This window comes from Mirounga angustirostris, unplaced genomic scaffold, assembly GCF_029215605.1.
Source record: "Mirounga angustirostris isolate CCGP_5_RB_7025 unplaced genomic scaffold, mMirAng1.0.hap1 SCAF_12, whole genome shotgun sequence".
NCBI classification, from domain to species: domain Eukaryota; kingdom Metazoa; phylum Chordata; class Mammalia; order Carnivora; family Phocidae; genus Mirounga; species Mirounga angustirostris.
The window spans coordinates 5,688,317-5,712,358 of NW_026991720.1; the positions used below are offsets into that span (position 1 = coordinate 5,688,317).

The following is a 24,042-nucleotide window of genomic DNA, read 5'->3' on the forward strand; positions in this document are numbered from 1 at the left end:
ATGCTGAGTGAAAGGAGCTAGAGATAAAAGACCACATATTATATGATTAAATTTCTATGAAATGGCCAGAATAGGCAAATCTATGGAGACAGAAAATAGGTTAGTGGTTGCCTAGGGCTGGGAATAGGGGTCAAGGGAGTGATAGGCAGTGACCACTAGAGGTTACAGGGTTTCTCTTTGGGATGATGAAATGTTGGAAACAGAGGTGGTTGCACAACTCTATGAATATACTGAAGACGTATTTTATGGTATGTGAATCCTATCTCAATAAAGATTTTTTTTAAAAGATTTGTTTATTTGAAAGAGAGAGTGCATGAGCAGGAGGGGCAGAGAGAGAGAGAGAGAGAGAATCTCAAGCAGACTCCACACTGGACCCTGAGATCAGGACCTGAGCTTAAACAAATTGGATGCTCAACTGACTACACCACTCAGGCGCCCCTCAATAAAGATTTTTTTTTTTTTAATTAACCCAATATCGGAGTGCCTAGGTGGCTCCGTCGGTTAAGTGTCTGCCTTTGGCTCAGGTCATGATCCCAGGGTCCTGGGATTGAGCCCTGCATCGGGCTCCCTGCTCAGCAGGAAGTCTGCTTCTCCCTCTCCCTCTGCCCCTCCACCCACTTGTGCTCTCTCTCTCAAGTAAATAAATAAGTAATCTTTAAAAAAAAAAAAAACCCAATTGGTTATTTTCTCCACACAATTAAATCAGCGTGGCTTGACTTGTGGGAGAAAGAATGTAGTACATCACAAGCAGAATGGTGACATTGATTCAGTGAAGATCCAGAATGGTTCCATCACCACAAGGATCCCTCATGCTGCCTTTTATAGCCACAGGTCCCTCTGTCCCCAATCCCCCCCCCAACCCCTGCACCCACTGATCTGTTCTCCACTTCTATAATCTTGTCATTTCAAGAATGCTATATAAATGGAATAACACAGTATGTACCTTTTGGGGATTGGCTTTTCATTCAGCCTAACTCCTTGGACATTCATGCAAGTAGTTGTATGTAACACAGTTCATTCCTTTTTGTTGCTGAGGACTATTCCATGGTTGGGATGTAACGTAGTTTGTTTAACCATTTGCCCGCTGAACGACATCTGGTATTTCCAGTTTGGGCTATTGCAAATGAAACATGGTATACAGGTTTTCCCGTAAACATAAGCCTTCGTTTCCCCGGAATAAATGCCCAAGATGGCAAATGATGTGTCATATGGCAACTGTATGTGTGGTTTCATAAAAAACTACCAGGTTGTTTTCCAGAGCTGTGGTGCGACTTCCCGTCCCCACAGCGATGCAGAAGGGATCCTGTTTCTCGTCATCCTCACCAGCATTTGGTGTTGCTCATTGTTTTTATTTTGGCCATTCTAATAGGTGTGTGGTCACAGCTTACTGTGGTTTTAATCTGTATTTCCCTAATGGCTGATGTTGTTGAACATCTTTTCATGTGCTTACTGCCATTCATCTTTTTCAGTGAAGTGTCTCTTCATATCTTTTGCCCATATTCTGAATTCTGACTTTTATTTTTCTATTATTGAGTTTTGAAAGGTCTTGACATATACCCGACGCTAGTCATTTGTTGGCTGTGTGGTTTTACAAGTATTTTCTCCCACTCTGTCTCTTGTCCTTTCATCTTCTTAACAGGGTCTGCCACAGAGCAAACATTTCTAATTTTAATGAGGTCCAATTTGTTCATTTTACCTTTTATGGATCATGCTCTTGATGTCAAGTCTTACTCTTTGCCTAGGAGATTCCAAAGATTTTTTTTTCTACAAGTTGTATAGTTTTACATCTTATTTTCAAGTCCATGACCCAACTTGAGCTCATTTTTGTATAAGATGTGAGGCTTATGTGAAGGTTTATTTTTTTGCCTATCAAGCTTTGCTCCAACACCACTGTTTTTGCACCTTCCTCAAACAACAGTTCGATATACTTCTGTGGGTCTATTTCTAGATTCCCTATTTGTTTCTTTTGATTATTGTGTCTGTCCCCCTACCAGTACCACAATGTCTTGATTACTCCCCCTTCGTTCATTTTCAAGATTGTTTTAGCTACTCTCCAGCCTATGCCTTTCTGTATAAATTTCAGAATAAGCTCATCTTGTCTACAGAAAATCTTGTTAGGATTTTGGTAGGAATTGCATTAAACGTAGAGATCAGTCCGGGGGAGAACTGACATCCTTACTAATTTGGGTCTTCCGAAACATTAACATGAGATGTCTCTCCATTTCTTTAGGTCTTCTTTCATTGCAATCACATATTGTAATTTTCAGCATACAGATCTTGCACATGGTTTCTCAAGTGTGGATCCCTTCTGCACTGGGAGGGAAACGAAGGCTTATGTTTACGGGAAAACCTGCACATTTAATTTTCTTTGCAGTGATTATAAATTATGTATTGTTTTTTGTATCACTTTACACATGGTCATTGTTAGTATATAGAAATGCAATTGATTTTTGTGTGTTGACATTGTAGCCTATGACTTTGCTGAACTCACTAGTTCTAGTTGCGGTTGTTAGGTTTTGGTTTGGTTTGGGGTTTTTTTTGTTTTTGTTTTGTTTTTCAGTAGATTCCTTGGAACTTTTTACAAAGACAACCATGTCATCTGCACATAGGAATGATTTTATTTCTTCCTCTGCAATTTGTATGCCTTTTCTTTCTCTTTATTGCCCTACTGCGGTGGCTGGAACTTCCAGTACTACCTTGAGTAAGAGTAGCCTGGGAAAAGAGGCATAGTAGCCTTGTTCCTGAACTTAGAGGGCAAGCATTCAGGCTCTTGCTGTTAAGGAAGACATAGCTGTAGGGTTTGCTGGGTTTTTTGGTTTGTTTTTTTACCACCAAAGGTCTTACAAAATTAGTTTTGTCCTCTCCTTGCCCCCCCCCCCCCCGCCCGCCCCTTTTAAGCAGAAGCTTAAGACAGGGCTTGGCCCAACTGAGATGACAGAGCAAAAAGGAAATGCAAAGGAGATTTTAGTACTTCCTTTTCCAGGCCAGGCTTGAAAGAGTGGTAAAACTAGCTTCCTTTCAAGGGGTGGGTGTGTGGGTGTGGGTGGGGGGTGCTTTACAGCCCTAATCAGCTTATCGCTGTCAGGCCTCTGCAGTCTGCTGTGAGTAAAGGGCACGCCATAGATGGGGCAGAAACTGGCTGTCACACAGGAGGGCCTCGGGAGTCGGGCGCCTGCCTCCTCTCCCGCGGCCCTGCTCTCTCAGGCAGCCCTGGCAGCCTCCCTGCCTGCCAACGTGAGCTGTCGATAGGAGAGTCTCAGATACCCAAGATCCAGGGTGACAGGAGTGGCCAGGACCAGACTGAGATTTGTGTGAGCTTTTGGCAGTGGCTCACCCAAACCAGAGAATCAGCTGTGAAGAAAGGAAGCAAATTAAGACTTGCATGGCTGGGTAAAACTGATAGCTACAAAGTGCATCTACAATACGTGTAACCCACGGAACATTTTTTTTTTTTCTCTTTTAAATAGGGGACGAGGATGCACAGTGTAATCTAAAATCAAAAAAAAAAGCAATCCCCCCCCCCGCCCCACCCCCGGGTGCGGTGCCATCTCCCTCTCCGGGGTCCCGCGGCCCCCAGCCCCTCTCCCAGGCGCGTCGCCCCGCCCACCCGCCGGCGCTCCCCTCTCGCCCCACCCCCGGGCTGGCCGAGACCACACCTGCGCAGGTTACGCCCGCGGGGACGCGCCGGCCGTGGGTGGCGGGGAAGGTGAGCGGACGAGCGCGGTGCGGAGGGAGAGCCGGGCAAGGACGGGAAGGCGCGCCTGCGCTAATGGCCGCCCGGCGGCCGTGGCGGGAAGGTGGGCCGCGGCCGGAGGGGGGCGCCCCGGCCGCCGTCGCGCGAGCCCTGCTCGGGCTCCGCGGGGTCCTCTTCCCACGCTTCCTCCTCGCCGGCCCGTACCAAAGCCGCCGGGGCCGGGGGGGGCGGGCCGTTCCACTCGGGGAGGGGCGCAGGTTCGGCCGCGGCCCGCGCCACCTGCGGCCCTCCGGGCGGGGGCAAGGCCGGGCCGGGGCCGGGGCGCGCCGGGGCCGCGCCGCCCTCTCCGTCGCGCTCCGATCCCGCCGCCCGCCGCCCGCCCGGAGGCCCCGCCCCGCGCGCCCCCGCCCCGCGCCCCCGCGCCCCCGCCCCCGCGGCCGGGACGAGCGCCGCCGAGCGCGTGCTGATCCCTGTCCTCCTCCTCCTCCTCCTCAGGCGGCGCTGGCGGCGGCCCCGGGACCCGCGGAAGCCGGCATGCTGGAGAAACTCGAGTTGGAGGAAGAAGGTGAGTGCCCCGCCGGAACGCGCTCCGTGCCGTCGCCGAGGGCCGGGGCGCGGGGACCGCCGGGGCGCACGCCCCGGAGGCCGTGCGGGCCGTGGCCGCCCGGCGAGCACGGCCGGGGATGCAGACGCCGAGCCGGCGCCCGGGGCGTCCGCGGTGGCCCGCGCGCGGTGCCGTTCGCGGCTGGAACCCCGGCCGGGTTCGGGAGGCGGGCGGCGCCAGCCGGCCACCCGCCCCGACACCGATGGGCGGCCCTTTTGTCCCTACGAGCCGAGCTCGAAGGCGAGCAAGGTGTCTTGCAGCGCCACGGTACACGTAGAGGTAACCCCCCGACTCTGTCGATGGCCCCCCCCTTAGATAACACCGACTGGCTCCCTTATCTGTGTTTCCGAAAATACCGCCAGCAGGGTGTGTCTGCCGGTTAATGGGGAAAGTTGAGTAGGAACGCCAGAAGCGGCTTAGTGCCTTGGTTTGGAGTTCAGGTGACCCTGTCACTCCCACCATTTCCGCCGCCTCTTCTCTCACTCGGTTCCTCTTTTTCCTGCCCTGTCCTCGTCTTACTTGCCTGGATCTTGTCTAGAAGCTGTTAAAATATGCAGGGGCGCGTTGGCTCTCTGGCAAAATTAGTATTTTAAAACGGAATAGGTGAGCGTTCACCTGGCCCTCATTTGGAAACTGTTAAAACTGGAAGGGGATAAGCTTGTTTTTTGGCAGAATTGACATTTGAAGTGGAATATGATGAGCCCAAAGTCGAAAAAGAACTTCGTACAAGATGTTTGACAATTTGAGGCGTTTATTTTGAAAGAACCCCACACTGCCTGGTGTACTTGCGTTATTTACTTGGTGACTTGTCTTTTTGCTGAGAGTATTGATGGAATAAAGCTCCTGGAACAAAGAAGGTGCCATGTGGATGCTGTGCCCTGTGCCAACTTTACTTTAACACTTGTGTTCATTTACAGTCAGGCGATCACTTAAATAAGCATACGCAGCCGAAGATGAGAATGTTAACCAGACAGTATTAGGCCAGTACCTACATTTATTTTATGTTTTACGTTCCCTGCAGCATTTCACAAATACGTTAGCTGGAAGATGATGCATGTGTGGTAATTATCGTTAAAAGTCTGCATCCGTATTTATTATTAACCAGCAGTTACACGATACATTTCAGAATCTAACTGGGACTTAATTTGCATTTTATCCTACTGAAAAATAATCCAGTATCTTAAATCGAATCCACCCCGTTACTCATCAGTTCCGTGTGGCAGGTCAAATTTTGACCACTGTCCACAGGGCAATATGGTGTGTCTCCCTTTGAACTGAGACTTTGAATGTCTAAACCATGGGGGTTTTCTTTGTCCCTGAGATCAGTAACGATGAGAGTCTATTGCATTTAAACTTTCTGCAGATTCATGTGAGGGCAAGAGGAGAGTGGAGAGCAGATGTGTTAGCAAGGTGCCCACAGTTACGGTGAAGAACACAGTCCCAGCTTCACGTCTTAGCTCCATTTCCTATTCAGCTCTGTGACTTTGGACAAGTTACTGAACTCTTCGGTGCCTTACTTTCCCTTTTTATAAAATGGAGCTAATACTGGGGTGTGTTGAGGATTAAATGAGGTAATTTGTGGAGTGGTAATACAGTGTAGACCCACAGTAAGTGCTCTGGAAATGTTACTATTATTTTTTAAGTGCTATTAACCACTTTACTGAATTCATGGACTTTTTAAGGCTTTTATTATTAATGAATCTTAATATAGAGATTGTTCTCAACATGGATTTGATGGGGGGGCGGTTTCTTACTTGAGATTTATTGATTTAATTATGTTGTATTTCTCAAAGCTGATACACAAGCCTTGTTTCTTTTCATTGTTTCTGCCAACATAATGAATGCGAAGTATTAAACCTAAGCATCTAAGAAAGGGATTTCCTGTTTTCTTCCATCTATTTTTATCTATATTGCTGTCATTACTTTAAAGCATGCTGAATCCCACAAATAACCCTGTCAAACTTTTCTAGATTTTTAAGGAGGCAGAATGTTAAGCACTCGCTTGGAAGCCGTTAGCAGAGCTGGAAGAAGAACTAGTGTTGGCGTGGTTGTCTAAAATGCTGCTTTGTTTCTTTTGAACTTTATATTGCTTATTCATCCATGGTATGGAAAAACTGAATATCAAGCAGAATCTTACATTTATTTGGGGGTGTGGGGGGGGGAGTCCTAACAGTTTAAGCCATTACACCTTTAAATATCCTGTGAACTGAGGTGTTAGCAGCCTACATGATAGATAGCTGTTGAATAGATCCTCATTAAATCTTTAAATTTCCTTCTTATCCAATTAATGTTGTAACGTATGTATGCCTTGCACTCTGGACACATTGCTTAGATGGAGATATATTTGCTACACACAGAAACACATGATGACTAATATTTTTGTTATCAAGTATTTTTCTATTTCCTAATAAATTATAATTGATACTATATTTGTTAGAAACAGTTTGGGGGCACTGGTGAAGTCAGAGTCATCTTTTAAAATGTCATTTGCTTCTGGGAAGGAGGAAGAAGCTGTACCACGAATCACCATGCCTGGTCACGGTCATCTTTTGCCTGGATTCTGACACCAGTGGCCTGCCCACTCTCTGCTGCCAACCCTTCTCCTTATTACACTCTGACGGAGGGACCACTCCTTTACGGGAAAATCTTTACCACTGTCTCCCGTCTATATATAGGATAAGTGCGTGCTTCTCTTCTTCTGCAGCCTCACCGCCTCCTCCCAGCCATACACACCAGTGATCAGAGAGTGTTCTGTGCCAGAAATCACCAGAGATCTTTTTAAGAGGCAGATACTAATTCTGGGGGTCTGGGGGGTGAGGGGGGGACCTGAGAGTCTGCATTTCTGCCAAGCTTCCCAGTGCTGCTGCTTCATAGACCCCTCTGTGAAGAACAAGGCTCTAGAACAGGCCTCGGCAAACTTCTGCAAAGGGCCAGATGGTCTCTGTCTCTGTCACGACTCCCCAGCTCGCCCGTGCAGCAGCTAGGCAGAAAGCCACGGAAGACCAAACTCAATCCAACAGACTACACTCCAATGAAACTTTATTTAAAAAGCAGGCCGGTGGGGCGCCTGGGTGGCTCAGTTGGTTAAGCGTCTGCCTTCGGCTCGGGTCATGATCCCGGGATTCTAGGATTGAGCCCCGCATCCGGTTCCCTGCTCGACGGGGAGCCTGGTTCTCCCTCTGCCTGCCATTCCCCCTGCCTGTGCTTGCTTGCTTTCTCTCTCTGTCAAATAAATAAAATCTTTTAAATAAATAAGTAAATTAAATTAAATACAAAGCAGGCCGGATTTGGCTCCCAGGTGTAGTTGGCCAGATCCCTGCTCTGTGTACCTCTCGTGGTCTCTGTACATTGGATGTCCCATCATACTGTGGGCAAGACCTCCTCTTCCTCTGTCTCCATCCTGCCAATCTTACTGATGCATCACCGCTCTGCCCAGATGTTGCCCTCTCTTTGAGGCCGTCCCCCTAAATCCCTTCTGTGCATCTTTCACAATCCGTCTTGCTGTTCCCCGTGCCTGAGATGGCTGGCGCATCGTAGGTGCTCAGCAGTGTTGGGACTCCTAGTGAGGACAGCATCTCCGTAAATGTTACTTTATGGGAGTGTTGGGAGGCCTCCATGGTTCTGCGTATGCAAAGTGATGAGAACAGTGCCTCACCCATAGCAATCACTGGATGTGTTTGCTTTTCCAGTTTTTTATTCACATGTCAATCATTTATGTTCGTTTTTATCAGGATTAATTGTCTTGGACTTATTTAATGGCGGGACCAAGCACAAGTACTTCGTAGGGACCTAAACACAGCCCAGGAATGCTTTCCGAAGTAGATAAGTGCCAGCCATTCATTCGTGATTAGTAAATCTATAATTCTGGCACCACTTCAAGAATTTAACAGCCCCTTGGAGCTATGTGTGTTATCTCCCAGCTTCCCTCTTGTCCCTTCAGCTGTCACGGACTCTTCGCTGAGTTCAGGTTTTCAGTAGCTTGCTGTGGATGTCTCGTCCCACTTAGCTGGCTCTCCCGCCAGCTTCTCCCCTCTTACCTCGCCATCTGACTCTTCCCTGATCCCAGACCACCCTTGCTGTCCTGGCTGTCCTTCTTCACCCTCACAGCATTTTCCAAAGCGTAATCTTCAGAACTCACTTCCAACTCATTTTTCTAGCAAGGCTGGTCAGCTGAGCCTGCATGGATCAAAAGTATGTAAGAAACAGGGACCACCTTTTTTAGGAGGGAAGCCATTATTTTTCAGTCAAGATTCTCGGAGTTTTAGGCCCAATTTGGTAATGAAGTAGCTGCATCCTCAGATAATCCATAGTCTCTTGGGGCTTTGCCGGCTTGTTTTGTTGCTGCTGTCGTTGTGAGTTTTCTGTCTAAAACAAGGCCTGGCACTTGGTGAACTTGAACTTTTCCTTCTAATTCAAAAATACGGCCTAAAGCAACTACCAGCCACCCTATAAAGAGAACCAAAATTTTGTGCCCACTCAAACTCGTTCATTCTGAGCTGGGGAGCAAAGTGAGCAAAGCTTGGTTCTTGTCAGGGGACAGAAGATCTTAGATGTCACGGTGGTTTGTGGCTCTCCAGAGGGCCACAGTACATGAACAGATACACAGTGTATCTGTGGCATTAAAATTTCATGGGGGAGGGACAATTAAGAGGGAAAATGTATAAGAAGAAAGTTTCAGAGGGGGATTGGACGGTGAAAAAGTTTGAGACACACTGCTCTGACTTCAGGGAGAATTGTCTGTGTTTTTGTGGTAACTACAGAGCATCCCCGCACCCCCTTTATCACCAGCCCTAGAGCCGCTGCTCAGTGAGGCTCAGCTGAGTCCACTTGGTCGGCGCTGGCACTGATGTGAGGAGTGCTGACCTCTGGTGGTAGAGAGGCCCCTGTGACAGGCTTGTCCTCACCCCTCCGCCGCTCCTCCGTAATGATAAGATTATTATAGATTATTGGAAGGCTCTGATAATCTATCATCCAAACTCTGTGCTTCCCTACTGAGTTTATATCCTCACCTTAGACAAGAGATTTTCTCTTAACTATAAAAGTAGTTACACTTTTATGAAACATTTACAATTAAAATTTTTCTTCTCCAGCTGGCCCCATACTTAAAAACTTGCCATATTTAATAGATTTTAAGGTATGCGTTTTCATATCTCTGAAGTCAGGCTGTAGCTTGACATTTGATGGTATCTCAGATTTGATGAGATAGAGTAGTCATCTTGTAGACTGGGGAGGTTTTGTTTCCTGAAATGGAAAGATCTTGACTACTTGAAATAAAGAGGAGAGTGCAGAAGACTGGGGGGCATTGGAGGGAGGGGCCTGTCTCCAGGCTTCACAAGTAACTGGAAAGTCATCAGGAGCTGAGGCAGCATTCTGCATGCATCTCTCCATGACGGATGGATCTCCATGACCTTCCCTCTCAAGACTGACTTTGCCTGCTCCTGGGTGGCACTCAGCTCCGACCCCACCAGTGCGCGGGCCATAGTCCAGACCCGCGATTCACACGGCGGGGCGGTGGCCGGGGATGGGCCCAGCCTACAGCTCTGTGTGGGCCGCAGAGTCCCCGAAAGATATTATACAGCATCTCTGTGACTTTAAGTTTCACCTGTAGGTTTTAAAGAGGGGAAACTCAATACTACAGAGCATTTGGAGTTTACTTGAAAGAAATGGAAGATTTTTTATATCCCTTTTTTGTGGTTCTCAGAACCAGCCTGTATGAAGCGTATCGAGTACTGTGTTCACATTTATCAAACCCTCAGAGCAGCCTTGAGAGGTAAACATTTTTATCATCCCTGTTTTATAGAGGAAGAAATCAAGAAAGTCAGAAGAGAGGGTGCCTGGGTGGCTCAGTTGGTTGAGCGACTGCCTTCGGCTCAGGTCATGATCCTGGAGTCCCGGGATCGAGTCCCGCATCGGGCTCCCTGCTCAGCGGGGGGTCTGCTTCTCCCTCTGACCCTCCCCCCTCTCATGCTCTCTCTATCTCATTCTCTCTCTCAAATAAATAAATAAAATCTTAAAAAAAAAAAAGTCAGAGGAGAAATAAATGACCTTGGGGCCGAATCTAGGAAGGTGGAGAAGCAGGATTCGAACACAGTCCTGTGCTGTGAGCCAATGTGCGTAACCAGCACGAAATCGTCTTTTATTCGGAAATCCTCTTTCTGTTTTCCCACCTCCCGTAACTCGCTTCCGCCTGAGCCCACGAGGTGCTTGCCAGTGTCTGCGTGGTGCAGACTCCACTGGACACCTGTCACGCCTCTTCTTGCTTTGAGCCCTTCGTGACGGTCCGCAGGGACGGCCTCTGCCCGCGCCCCAGAGCACCCTTGCAGGCCCCTCACGCACAGCCGGCGGGTGGCCGTGTCTCCTCGATGGTCTTTACTCCTCTTTCTCGAGCACCGGACGTTTGCTCGTGGGCCTTCGTGTTCCACAGCCTCGCTCGCTGCCGTCGCCTTACGGACCCTGGGGCCTGTTGCCCAGGGTTTGAACCCCATGGGTTTAATCACCACGATGCTTCGTGACTGGCGATGCCCGAGCAGACATCCCGAGCCCCCAGTTGTCTGCTCGACACCTCTGCTGACCCCGCGGTGGCCTCTGGGTTCTAGCCTCCTGCGCCCCGTCCTCCCTGGCTTTACCCGGCCGAGTTGGGCGAGCGGCGGCCCGTCCATCGAGTTGTTGTGTTAACCGGCACGACGCTCCGGCTCGCTCCCCCTCCCACGTCCTGGGGACGAAGCCATGTCACTGTCGCCACTGTCACCTCTGCCAGCGCTCGAGGCCAGGCTGGGGGTGGTGCTGCTCCCAGCATCATCTCGGCCCTCCAGTCGGGAGTCCCCGCCGCCCTTAGAGGTATTTTATCATGTCGCTCCCGGGCTTGAAAGCCTTCGGTGGTTCGCCTTTGCCTTTGGGCTGGAGTCCACATTTCCTCACCTGCTCTCTGCTCTCTGCCGTCCCCCGGCGCCCCCTCCGCACCTCTGTGCTCACGTCCCCCACCACCGGTCCTCGGCCGCCCCCCTGCCCGGGCTGGTCCTCCTCTCCCCTTGGCCACCTGCTAGTTTTCTTCAGATCTCAGCCCAGGCTTCACTTCTCTGGGGAAGCCTTTCCCGAAGCCCCAGACGGGACTTGATGGTCCTCTCTTGATCCCTCAGGTTTGATGGGGGCTGCGAAGGAGAGAGGCAGTTACCCGTGTTTCTTGGTCACTGACTTGTAAGCTCCGTGAGGATGGGGACTGCAAACTTACCGCTCACCATGTTTCAAAGATACGGTGATGAATGAGACTTCGTTTTCAGTACATACTTGTTCCATATTTGAACATACATGTATACGTGTGTGTGTGTATGTGTGTATTACGTGTATATATATTTTAAAGTTTTTAACTCTTACTCCAGCACGTAAGCTCAGTGTATTTCAGGTCATTAGAGTTATTTCTTATAAAGAAAGAAGGCATCTCTGTGAAAGACTGAGAGGAAATCCATCTGCCAAGTTAATGTGTGCCCCTCACAGAGCAGTGACAGCTGGGGGCATGCGGGGAGGACGAGGACTCGGGGTGCCGCCCAGAGGTGCAGAGCCCCCCCCCGATATGGAGGCAGAGCTCTCGGCGGCAGAACGACGGCAGCAGTGGGTGGAAACGGGGTGGCTCGCTTACGTAATCTGGTAACTGAGGAACACGTCTTTTAGGTCTTTCCTTTGTGGCTGGGATTGCAGTGGTACTGACGTCAGAGGAGAAGCAGCCTCGCTTATCCCTGACAATAGAAGGGCGGGGGAGTCAGTTTGGGGGAGGAAACTCATTTGGGGACCTTTTGGTTAAATTTTTGTCACTTTTTAATCTGTCCCACTCGAGCTGTTTCCTGTGAATCTGCATTTATGGAACTGCCTGATTCATGGTTCTACATTGGTCGTTTGTAACTAACGCTAAGCTGTTACCAGCAGTTTATAGATCATAGGCTACTTTTTTTGATGGAGTGTCTCATCATCCCAATAAGATCTCGAGAAGACACGTGTCCGCACTCTCACATGCTTATTTACACCCTGGTTTGCTCTCGCTTTTCCCACAACTTCTCTAGCTTTGGAGCAGGTGTATGGCGTGCCCTCTGCCCCGAGTTGTGTGTGTAATTAGCATCATAGTCAGAGTTGGTTTATCCCCATTCCTCAGTCACCCTGCAAGAAAGACGGTGTTATCCCCATTTTACAAATGAAGAAATGCAAGCTAAGGGCATGAAGTGGTTTGCCTGAGCTCACACAGAAGGCGGTGACAGTTCTCATCTAGGTTTGGTCCAGCCCTGCCCTCTTCTTCCTTCTACATTCTCTCCTGCCGGACCCCAGACTACCTGGAGTTCCCATTGGAGAAGACCCACCTGCTGCCTGCCAGGCCTGAGGGAAGCCCCAGAAGCCTGGGAGCCTCTAGACGGATCTTCTGTTAGTGCCTTACTCTGCAAATGATGTGCCGTGTTGGAAGTCACCAGAGGGTCCGCTGCAGAAGGATCCACCATATTGCTAAACCCCAAAGATGTGCGTGCTTTCACAGACAGATGTCCAAGCTCTGGCAAACTGTAGTGAGTCATAGGGGTTGGAGTAGCGTTCTGTCTGAATCTCAGACTGCAGCACGCCGGTGTGGGACTCTGCTGACGCACAGACTTCAGTTCACCTGATGGAATTGACTGCATTGGGCTGCCATACTTGTGACTCAAGATGATTTGCTGAATATATTCATGTATCTCTTTTCCCTCCTAAAATCCTACTGAAAGGCAGCAATCAATGAAATGGAATACAAAACGTAGTCTTGCTCAACACCACCAAAAGCTTACTTCTTGGAAGAGACCAAAGAAGTGGGCAAACCTCTGTCAAGTCTGTTCAGGAATGTAGTGAGTGAAAATGCAAATTTCAGAAGTGGGGGGGGGGGGTTCTTAATTAAAAATGCAAAGATTTAGGAAATAGCATTAAAAGAAACCTGAGTATAGCAAACTATATCGATAAACTTAGAATTCTTTTAAGTCACCATAAAAGAAATTTAAAATTAGTTGAATTGTACACTTTAAATAGGTGAACGGTATGGATGTGAATACTATCTCAACAAAGCTATTTAAAAAAAAAAAGTATTGAAAAGTCCTCAGTCTTCCTCTGCCTCTGCAAAAGAGGCCCGGTGTCCAGCCCGTCAGTGGGTGCATTCTGTAAGGCCTTCAAGGAGCGGTTAACATGGAGGCAATTTACTTTATTCAGGGGCATAGAAAAAGATGGCAGCTTCCAGCTCATTCTGTGAAGCGAGCTCGACCCTGACATCCAAACCGGTTGATGGCACACACAGAAGAAAACAGATGACTTAACCTGGCCTTGAGAATATGGGCAGAGCTCGAGTACACATCAGCAGGAGGAGCCCCGAGCTGCACGGTAACCAAGCAAGGTGTTGTCCCGGAAATGTAAGAAGACCACAGTTTACTAAGAAATCACCAAGGAATTAACATCTGCCAGTTAAAGGAGAGGAGCTTCTGGTCATCTCAGTAGATACCAAAATAGCACTAGAGCAAGGTCAGCATATGTTCCTTTAACAAAATCCTTAGTAAGCTAGAGGGAGAAGGAAACGTCTGTAAGTTGCTGGAAACCTACTTGGTGGAAGGTGCTGGTGGCCGCGAGGCAGTTGCTGGCATCGTCCCGGTCAGTGTGGCCCCATCCTGCCGGCGTGCCGGGTGCTCGGGGCTTGATCCTTACCGCGGCCTCAGCGGAGTAGTCTGTGTCCTGAGAACGAGGGAATGTTGGCTGGGGTGAACATTTCAGTCGTGTGGCTCCCAGAATTCAACATGAAGCCATTTTAAAGTGAACGGGAGTCACGTGTAATTTCAAGGTCACGGCTCTGTCTGTGATATCCCTCAGGCATTTATTACAGCCGGTTTTGAACTAGCTGGAGAGACTGTGTGCCTTTACCCACCCACACTTATTTCCTCCTGAGTCTTTGCCCTTCCTGGAAGAGCCCATGCACTTCCCCCTCGGTGGGGACTCGCTGCCCGTATGCACCAAACCGAATGCAGAAAGAATGGAGAGAAAAAAATCTAATGCACTTCCTTTATTTTGCTCCCTCTTAACGAAAGTAAGATCCTAGTTCTTGGAAAAGACCAATAAGGGGGTAAACCTTATACTGGTAAAATTATATTTAAGCATTGACTTTGTTAACATTTATGTTTCTAAGCACTTCAGGAAAACTTACATGAGTCTGGGCTTTCCCATATACTTTAAGTTCCATGTTCCCCATTTTTGCTTATTTCTTGCTCAACTATTTTAAATGGTTTTCTAAAAAATAAAAGATAGCATATGTGTATAGTAAACTTGTCTTTCAAAATGTAGAATAAAGAATAAAAGATACATTTTTAAAAAACTAACATTGATCTGGGGCACCTGGGTGGCTCAGTCGTTAAGCATCTGCCTTTGGCTCAGGTCATGATCCCAGGGTCCTGGGGTCGAGCCCCGCATCGGGCTCCCTGCTTGGTGGGAAGCCTGCTGCTCCCTCTCCCACTCCCGCTGCTTGTGTTCCCTCTCTCGCTGTGTCTCTCTCTGTCAAATAAGTAAATAAAATCTTTAAAAAGTTAAAAAAAACTAACATTGATCGTTTGTGCAATTACAATGAAATATCTATATATTAAGTTAAAATTATGGGGATTGGAAATGAGTTGGGGCTTTTGGTTTCAGGGGGGTTTTAAGTGAAGTTTGGGGTGATTTGTGAATTTTGTTTTTAAAATGCCTTCATCGGGGCGCCTGGGTGGCTCAGTTGTTAAGTGTCTGCCTTCAGCTCAGGTCATGATCTCGGGGTCCTGGGATCGAGCCCCGAATTGGGCTCCCTGCTCAACGGGGAGTGTGCTTCTCCCTTTCCTTCTTCCTCTCTCTCCGCTCATGCTCTCTCTCTTTCTCTTTATTCAAATAAATACAAATCTTTAAAAAAATAAAGTGCCGGGCACCTGGGTGGCTCAGTTGGTTGGGCGACTGCCTTCGGCTCAGGTCATGATCCTGGAGTCCCGGGATTGAGTCCCGCATCGGGCTCCCTGCTTAGCAGGGAGTCTGCTTCTCCCTCTGACCCTCACCCCTCTCATGCTCTCTCTCTCATTCTCTCTCTCAAATAAATAAATAAATAATCTTATTTAAAAAAATAAATAAAAATAAAATAAAAAAATAAAGTGCCTTCATCCTGGGGCACCTGAGTGGCTCAGTCGATTAAGCATCCAACTCTTGGATTTGGCTCAGGTCATGATCTCAGGGTCATGAGATCGAGCCCCGCGTTGGGCTCTGTGCTCAGCAGTGCATCTGCTGGAGATTCTCTTCCTCTCCCTCTGCCTCTCCCGCTTCTGCTTGCTCTCTCTCTCTTGCTCTCTCTCTAAAATAAGCAAAGAAATGCCTTCATTCTTACACACTCAGCTCTTTGAGACGTGGTTTGGATCTGTTGCTCTGACCTGTGATGACTTGAAGAGCAGTGTCGAGTTGTGGTAAAGGAAGGAGGTGGCACGAGGCTCTCAGTCACGCGTGCGTGCGCGTGCATGTGTGTGTGGCAGTCATGTGTGTGCGTGCGTGCATGTTGCAGTTATGGCCAAGCAGAGCCTCTTCTCTGGGTGGCTGGACAGTAGCTTGAAGAGCCGGCCCCCAAGGAGAGGCCACTGGTCCCTTTGAGAGCCTTCCGTCGGTCCTGTAAGGCCCAAGGCCCCACAGCTCTAAACTGTTAATAGACGGGCAGCCAGGGAGGATGCCCAGGGCTGACTGAGGGAGGACAGCACACCAACAGGAGCAGTCCCTCTCTCCTGTATGGGCTTGAGTGACATCCTCCGACTGGGAATCCGTAGAGAGGTTTGCTGGGAACTGGCTGGGTTGGGTGCCTTTCTGGTGGCTCGAGAAGCTACAGTCTAAAAAGGAAGGCAGACCCATAGCTTTGGTACAAGGCATACGACGACTCCAGAAGTGAATTACTCACAAAGCACTAACGGGAATGTCAAAACGAGCAGTTACTTCTGACTTGAGGTCCTCCGAGGAAGGTATTCCGGGCCCTTGAACTCCACTTGGAAGCTGCATCAGTTTCCTGAGGCCCCCACCACAAACTGCCACAGACATGGCAGCTTTGGAGAGGGGAGCTCTATTCAGGGGTTGGCGGCGTGGGTCCCTTCCGGCGGCTCTGGGGGGGCGTCTGTGCCCTGCCTCACTCTGGGAGTTGCCTGCAGTCCTCAGCATCCCTAGGCCCATGGCTGCATCACTCAGCCTCTGCCTCGTCTTCACATGGCCTTCTCTCTCTCTGTCTCATCTTCTCTGTTTTATGAGATCAGGGGTCTTTGGATTTAGGGCCCAGCCTAATCCAGGCCGATCTCATCTCAAGGTCCTTACTGTAATTACATCTGCAAAGACCCTTATTCCAAATGAACTCTCATTCTGATGTTCCAGCTGGGCATAGATTTTGGGGAGCCACTGTTCAACTAACAAAAGGCAGGCAGGATTTCCGTCGGCCAATATGGCAAGGGAAAGCGCGCTCACAGAAGAGAGAACAGCATGAGCAAAGCAGAGGCAGAAACCCAAGGGGCACATTCCCAAAGTTCAAATTCCCAAACTTCAAAAAAGCCTTTGAAAAGGAAGTATCTGTGCGATCTGAGAGTGGACAGTTCGTGGGGGTGCGATAGGAGAGAGGCTGGGAGGGTAGGTGGGGTGAGGTGGCTGGGAAGCTCCACTGATGTGCAGTGTGGTGCAGTCGTGAGGGCTTGTCAGAGGGGTGTGCGGTCAGATCCGCTCGAGGGCAAACGCTTGCTTTAACGCGGTCCTACCTGGCGTGTACGATTGCTTGCATTTAAACTTAGATACTGCATTCTCAAATTCTTTTGCCGGGACGCCTGGGTGGCTCAATCGGCTAAGTGTCTGCCTTCGGCTCAGGTCATGATCCCGGGGTCCTGGGATCGAGCCCCGCATCGGGCTCCCTGCTCAGCGAGGAGCCTGCTTCGCCCTCTCCCTCTGCCTGCCATTCCCTCTGCTTGTGCTCTCCCCCCGCCCCAGCAAATAAATAAATACAAATCTTTTTTAAAAATCTTAAAAAAAATTATTTTGTCAACCTTCAGAAATTAAACACTTGGACGTACACTTTCTACTTCCCAGTAGTGCTTGTTAACAGCTCCCTCACCTAGCGGTGGGTTGGCGTGCTGTTGGAGGGGTGGTGGGCTTTCACATCAGTCCCCGAGCAGGTTCCTCTCATACCCAGGAACGCCAGTGCCCGTGTAATGCTCTGTAATCCTGCTTCTGGGCAGTGACATAAAAAGCCAGAACGGAACCCTGATAATATCTTAACCCCAGTTATCCTTTGAATAAGGGGGGTTTGAACTTCTCGCATTCTCAGAAATTTTAATAATGCATTCCAAACAACCTGTTACTGTTGAATGGTTTGGGTTTTTTGGTTTTTATTCTTTTTTTCTTTTCTTTCTTTCTTTTTTTAAAGATTTTATTTATTTATTTGAAAGAGAACAAGTGGGGGGAGGGGCAGAGGCAGAGGGAGAAGCAGGCTCCCTGCTGAGCAGAGAGCCTGGTGGGACTCGATCCCAGGACCGTGGGACCATGACCTGAGCCGAAGGCAGACGCTTAACCAACTGAGCCACCCCGGTGTCCCTTTTTTTCTTTTTAGTTTAACTCCACATTACTCTTATTTTCCATTTCATTGTATCTCTTCAGTTGTAATTTGAGACTTCATAGTGAAAATAATACAGATGGTGCCACGTATAATCAGATTATACTCAGGCGCTTGGGTGGCTCAGTCGTTAAGCGTCTGCCTTCGGCTCAGGTCATGATCCCAGGGTCCTGGGATCGAGTCCCACATCGGGCTCCCTCCTCAAGGGGAAGCCTGCTTCTCCCTCTCCCACTCCCCCTGCTTGTGTTCCTGCTCTCGCTGTCTCTGTCTTTGTCAAATAAATAAATAAAATCTTAAAAAAAAAAAAAAGAAAGAAAGAAAGTTTATACTCAATGTAGGGAAGCCTTGACATTTTATAATAGTTCACTTTGTTTTCCTAATTTAAAATACTAATACCTTTGTTCTTGGTATGGTTTTGTTACAGCAGTAATAATCTCTATCCTTATTACAAACCAAAATAAATTTTACTATAATTTGTTTTACATATTTACATTTACATATTTAACATTTTGCTTTCTTTGGTCAGGCTTCTTACATTTTAAAAAAATGTTGTAGGTCCTTCTCCAAACCCATACTAACTGTGAGGAGCAGGTCAGATTCCCCAGCCAAGGGGCTTCCTGCCAAGTGCCTCCAGGGATTCCTCAAGACCATCAGAACAAGGAAGGTCCGGGAAAGTGCCTCAGCCAAGAGGAGCGTAAGGAGCCATGGCTGAATGTCATGTGCTATCCTGGAGGGATCAAAACTGAGCAATTCTGAATAACGAATGGAATTTGTTCGTCATTATTTTACCAGTTTGTGATCTGTAACAAGTACCATGCTAATAATGTCAGACTCTGGTGATGGACGAAACATGTCCCCCCCGTCACGGAGACTGGGGTGTGCTCAGACAGAGAGCGAGGGAGCCCCCTCACACCGCCTTCGCTGACTGAAGTGGCCCTCACCGAGGAGATCCCAGAGAGCCCAGCTCTCCACAGACTCCCGGCTGACGTGGAGGCCATGTGTCTGAGCAGGGAAGTCTGGGCGGCGGGGGGGGCATGCAGGAAGTCAGAGCAGGGCAGAAGGCTATCCGAACTTGGAGCATGCTCCCCAGCAGCACACAGAGCTGTCGGGGGGTGAACGCCGCGGGGGCTTCCTGACGCAAATAAGTATTATAAGTCCACACTGATACAGACAGACAGATAATTCTGTACAGAATAATTCCAAATAACGTATGGAGATGCTCTGTCCTCAAGGAGGTGGAGCCTAGCTCCTGACCTTTCAGTAAGGGCTGCACGTGGTGACTTTCTTGCAAAGACTGCAGGACAGAAGGTCAGAGTAACCAGAGTGCAGAAACCTGACTGACACTACCCGAGCCAGGCGATCCGGGTGGTGAGTCATGTTGCCACAGGTGCCCTTGCTATGGTGGGTTGAGATGGCATTTGACCTTTTGGTCTCCCTCCCAAAACACATCACCCCAAGACTGAGATCATGAGAGAAGGATCACACAAATCCAACTGACCAGCTTTCGGAGAACCACACAGAGACCATAGGCAATAAGTGGTTATTAACTAAATTCATTAATGTAGTAGATGAGCAAAGTCCTGGCCATTCAAAGGAGTGATCGGCCCAGAAGGAGAAGAGTTAGAGCTGCACAGATCACTACAAATGAGATGTGAAGTGACCGCTGATGAGAAGTATAGGTCGAGGTCCGCACGTCTTCAGAGGAGGAGGTCGTTAAACTTCCTTGCCTTTCTGACCCAGGGTTGGTTGTCCGCCCAGGTGATCTCTCATGGTCCAGGGCTTCTCCTGCCACGTGGCATATATCCGGGTGCCATCGTTCTCCACCAGCACGTGGGCTTGGAGGGCAGAGACTGCCTGTTGTGTTCACCTTCACATCTCAATACCAGGGACCTTGCCTGATGGAGCGCAGCACTCCACAGGCCTCTGTCCGACGTGTGCGTGCATTGATGTAGCTGCAGAGTTCTCTCGGGAAGTGTTGGGGTCCTGGATATAGGTTTAAATCCTGCTTCAGTTTAAATCCTGACTTTAGGCCAGCTCCCCAGCTTCTCCTCATCTCAGTTTGCTCCAATACGTAAAGCGAAGAAGTTAAGGCATACCCCTCAACGTTGTTATGTAAATTAAGTGAGGGATACGATATAAAAATGCTTGGCCCATAGTGAACATTCTGTGGACAATACGGCATTTGAGGTTGGGTTGAAATTGGACAAAGCGTAGAGAAGGATGTTTAAATTAAAGCAGAATGGACAAATACAAGAAAGTGAGATTAGATACAGTCGGGAACTTCGCAGGGAGCTGTTTGCCTGGACATGGGAACAGGAGGTAGAGGAATGAGGAGGTTCATGGATGCTAGACCAGGATGGCCGACTCTTGCTCAAGCAGGCAGGGAGATGCTTGAGAAGGAACTGGCCGGGAGGTGCGTGGAGCAGTAGGGTTATGCATTCCAGGACCTGGGAGAGCAGTCAGGATTGGAAATAGAGATTTGGGAGTGTTTGCATAGTTTGTCATGAAATTGGCAAACCAGGCAGCGTATGCGGAGCGTTTACTGTAGGACATACAGGGGATAACAAGCCCCTTCCACAGTTGAGGAACTTGGTTAGTGTCACGCTGTCCAACACTTACTTTGGTAATTACTAAACAATAGTTTTTTTCTTCCCAGATATTTCCCAGATACTCTCAATCTTCCCAAAATGTACAGATCAGTGTGGGCTAAGTGAGGTTGTCGAAGAAGTCCCTTGGAAGTAGTATACTTTACCCTCAACCATGAAGGCTGGTTAGGAGTTGGGCCGTTGCTGGCGGGGGCGGTGGGTGATCATCCCGGATAGGAACGCAGCTTTGGAATCGAGGCGTCCAGGTTTAAATTCTGGTTCCACAACTTCTCAGTCATGGCCTTGAGCACAGTCTAGCACAGGAGGGTTTAACGGGGCCAAGAAGAAATGGACAAAATGTTGAAGATGGAGGAGACAGTGGTTGAAGGCCCGTGGAAGAAGAGAGCCTAGCGTCTAGGAGGGATGAAGAGAAGACATGGTGACTGGACGCGCACTGGGGTGCGGGCCGTGACCTGCGAGGCTGGGGTGTCGGAGGGGCCACACCTTTCAGGCCGGGTCTCATAGGCTACACCAGGGATTCTGTCTTTTTTGAAACCCATTGAAGTGTTCTCAGCAGCGGAGTGACGTGATCAAATGTGCATCTGGCAAAACCATTCTGGATGCAGTGTGGACAGCTATTGAAGAGAACAGGACTGAACGCAGAAAGACCAGTTAGGAAGTGAGGGCATTTATCAGACCCAGGCCAGGGGCCGTGGAGGTGGGGAGAAGTGGATGAATTACAGAGAGATTTGCGGTAAACTCTGCAGGGCCCCATGATAAACCGGGGAGGGTGGCAGAGGTCATGTGATGAGGAGGAAGCCCAGATTTCTGCATCATCGGTTGGATGGTGGCACCACGCCGTTCGCTTATAAATATGCTGGAACCCCCACGAATCCTTGCCATCCTTTTGCCAACTGTCACTAACATTTACAGAGATTTAAAGAATCTGTGTATCTGTCCACATAGTTACCGTTTTCAGTGCCCTGTCTCCTTGGGTAGATCCGTATTTTCATTTAGTGTTTATTGTTATGTATTCATTTGTTTATTTATTTGTAAATTACGTGTTTCTTTATTTTTAGTAATGCTGCATCCTGTGACCTTGCTCGACTCATTTCTTTTAGGCCTGGGAGCTTCTTTTGTCGATTTCTTTGGTATCTTCTTTGTAAAAAAAATCATGATCTGCCAATAAAGACAGTTTTGCTTTCTCCTTTTCAGTCTGTACGCCTTTGTTTCTTTTCCTTGCCATACTGTCCAGGTGAGGATCTCCAGGGCGGTGTTGGATAGGATCTGCACGCATGAGCGCCCTTGCCTTCTCGCGCTTATGGGAAAACCTGTCACGGTGTCCATAAGTCTTTCGGCCACAGGTTTTCATACGTGCTCACCAGCTGATGAGCAAGCCCTTCGTTGTTGCTGATATTTGCCTTTTTTCTCTCCTTTTTAGCAGAAGACTCAGAAAGTGGTGTTTACATGCGCTTCATGAGGTCACACAAGTGTTACGACATCGTTCCCACCAGTTCAAAGCTTGTGGTCTTTGATACTACATTACAAGTAAGTGTGCACGGTCTTCACGAACTGCTGTCACGCTGTCCGCGTGGCTCTTTCGTCGGGGAATTCACAACCAGCGACACCAGCAGACATGTCGGGTGTCGCGCTGAGCTTTTGTCTGCGTTCTCCGTTCCCGTGGCAGCCGTGGAAGGAACGTGCTGTTACTGTCCTCTTTCTCCAGATAAGGAAAATCGTTCTAGAGTCATTGAACTGAAATCACAAAGTTTAGTCCACAAATCCTAGAATTTAGTGACTTAATCCACAGAGCTGGTGAATGATGGGGTCTGCCTGGTATGTTAGAGCCTGAGTTATTAACCATTAACCTCTACCACCTCCCTCCGTATATCCTGATCTTTTTTTCTCTTAGTTATTTAGTAGAATATGTAATAAATTAATTTTAAAGAGCACTGTTTAAAAAAAATTACTAAGGTAGATGATCTCTCAAGAAAGAACTTTATTGATCTCTTTGAGCAGAAAAAATTGAACCTTATCATTTTGGTATTAAAATTTGCTTATTGCAGCTCATTTTATACCCATATGATGTACAATCATATATGAAAAGTCCTAAATGATACATTCACTGCAACGATCAGGTTACATCCAACGTGATAAATATGCATATACACGTAGGGATCTAGTATCTGTGGTTGTACATAAATCTTTACAAGGGAGTGGCTTCACTTGTGCTCCCAGAAGCAGCCGCTGACCAGGAATTCATGGGGAGTCGGTGCTTTATTAGGGTGTGCTCCCGGGAGACCCCCTGAAGGACTGGGGGAGAACCCGGAGAGGCAGGAGCCCTGCCAGGTTGGCCTCAGCTGGCCCCTCGGCAGGACGTGGTAGGGGAAGGTGCCCTTGTGAGCTCACCCCTGCCTCTCCATTCGTCCAGGGCTGTCCTGGGAGAAAGGTGCCCAGACTCGGCCAGCTCTGCCCCTTGCTCCAGGGCCGTCCTCATCCCTCCCTCAGCCTGGTCTGCGGTCTTGCCAGCAGCTTGCCCCTGCGGCCTGCAGAGGACACCTGGGCTCTCAGGGCCACTTTGCCTGCAGTTGGTGCCAGCTACACAGGACTCTCAGGAATTGTTCTTGTTTAATTTCATTTGCCAACTGGTTTTTTGTCATCATACAGAAATACAACTGATTTTTGTAAATTGACCTTATATCCTATGACTTAGGTAAATTCACTTCAGACGAGGTAACTTTCACGGTTTCTCCTCAACCCCTAAGATTCTCTGATTCTTTGACACAACGAGGACAGGAAAGCATCCAGGACACTACTATATGGGGAACGTGACAGACAGCAACTTCGGAAAATCTAGTCTTTACAACTGTAACCATAGATTTCATAGTAAAAGAGCTAGAAGTTCTCAGTTCCCAAAGTAAAGAACTACTTGGTCAACCCCTCTCACCTTCGCTCCCATTCCCCAAAAGGCTCACTACTTTTTCAAGACCCAGATCTCCTGACCCTGGGTTTCCCACCAACAGCAAGGTCAGTGATGGCTGGTAAGACCTGTGTCTGCTTTCACTCCTACTCAGCTTGTCCCTTGCCACGGAATTGACTTTCTTCCGAATTTAAAATTTAGCCGAAGTTGGGGGATACATGAAAAATGTGCTATTTTTGTGGATTGTCGGAGGCCCCTGATCCAGTAATGTCACTTCCTGAGTTAATAGGAGCTATGTGTGCATCATCCCCTGGCGGTCGTGAATCTTGGGAGGCTCTTGGCTTTGAAGGAGCTGAACCTTATTACCAGGGAAATAGGGGGGTTGGGGGTTGTCATGGGTGGAGCAAAGTTAAACATGCATTTGAAAGGTATGAGTAGAGTATTTTCTAGATGCAGACTGCAGTAGTAGTCGTCGATACATCTCGAGAGCAAAGAAAGCTTGTAGAGAACACCACACAGGGATGACAGAGTACCAGAAACAACCCACATATCCTAAGAGATTGGTTCAATAAATCCTGATGTAGGCATCTCATGGAATAATACCACGTAGCCATTAAGAAGAACAGA

The 24,042-nt window shown here is 48.5% G+C and overlaps 1 protein-coding gene across 10 annotated transcripts in view; it reads left to right on the plus strand.

The window, feature by feature from the left end:
- The window catches only part of PRKAG2 (protein kinase AMP-activated non-catalytic subunit gamma 2), a 258,642-nt gene that overhangs the window by 196,868 nt on the left and 37,732 nt on the right, over window positions 1-24,042 (plus strand). For 5 of the 10 annotated variants that reach the window (XM_045864016.3, XM_064575712.1, XM_054505148.2 and 2 more), the window contains 2 exons: window positions 4,190-4,259; window positions 21,937-22,043. In XM_045864016.3, the coding sequence (XP_045719972.1) occupies window positions 4,190-4,259; window positions 21,937-22,043 (177 nt within the window). Of the gene's footprint in view, window positions 1-3,651; window positions 3,707-4,189; window positions 4,260-21,936; window positions 22,044-24,042 lie in introns of those variants that run through there. The other 5 variants (XM_045864017.3, XM_064575711.1, XM_064575715.1 and 2 more) reach the window with 3 other exon arrangements.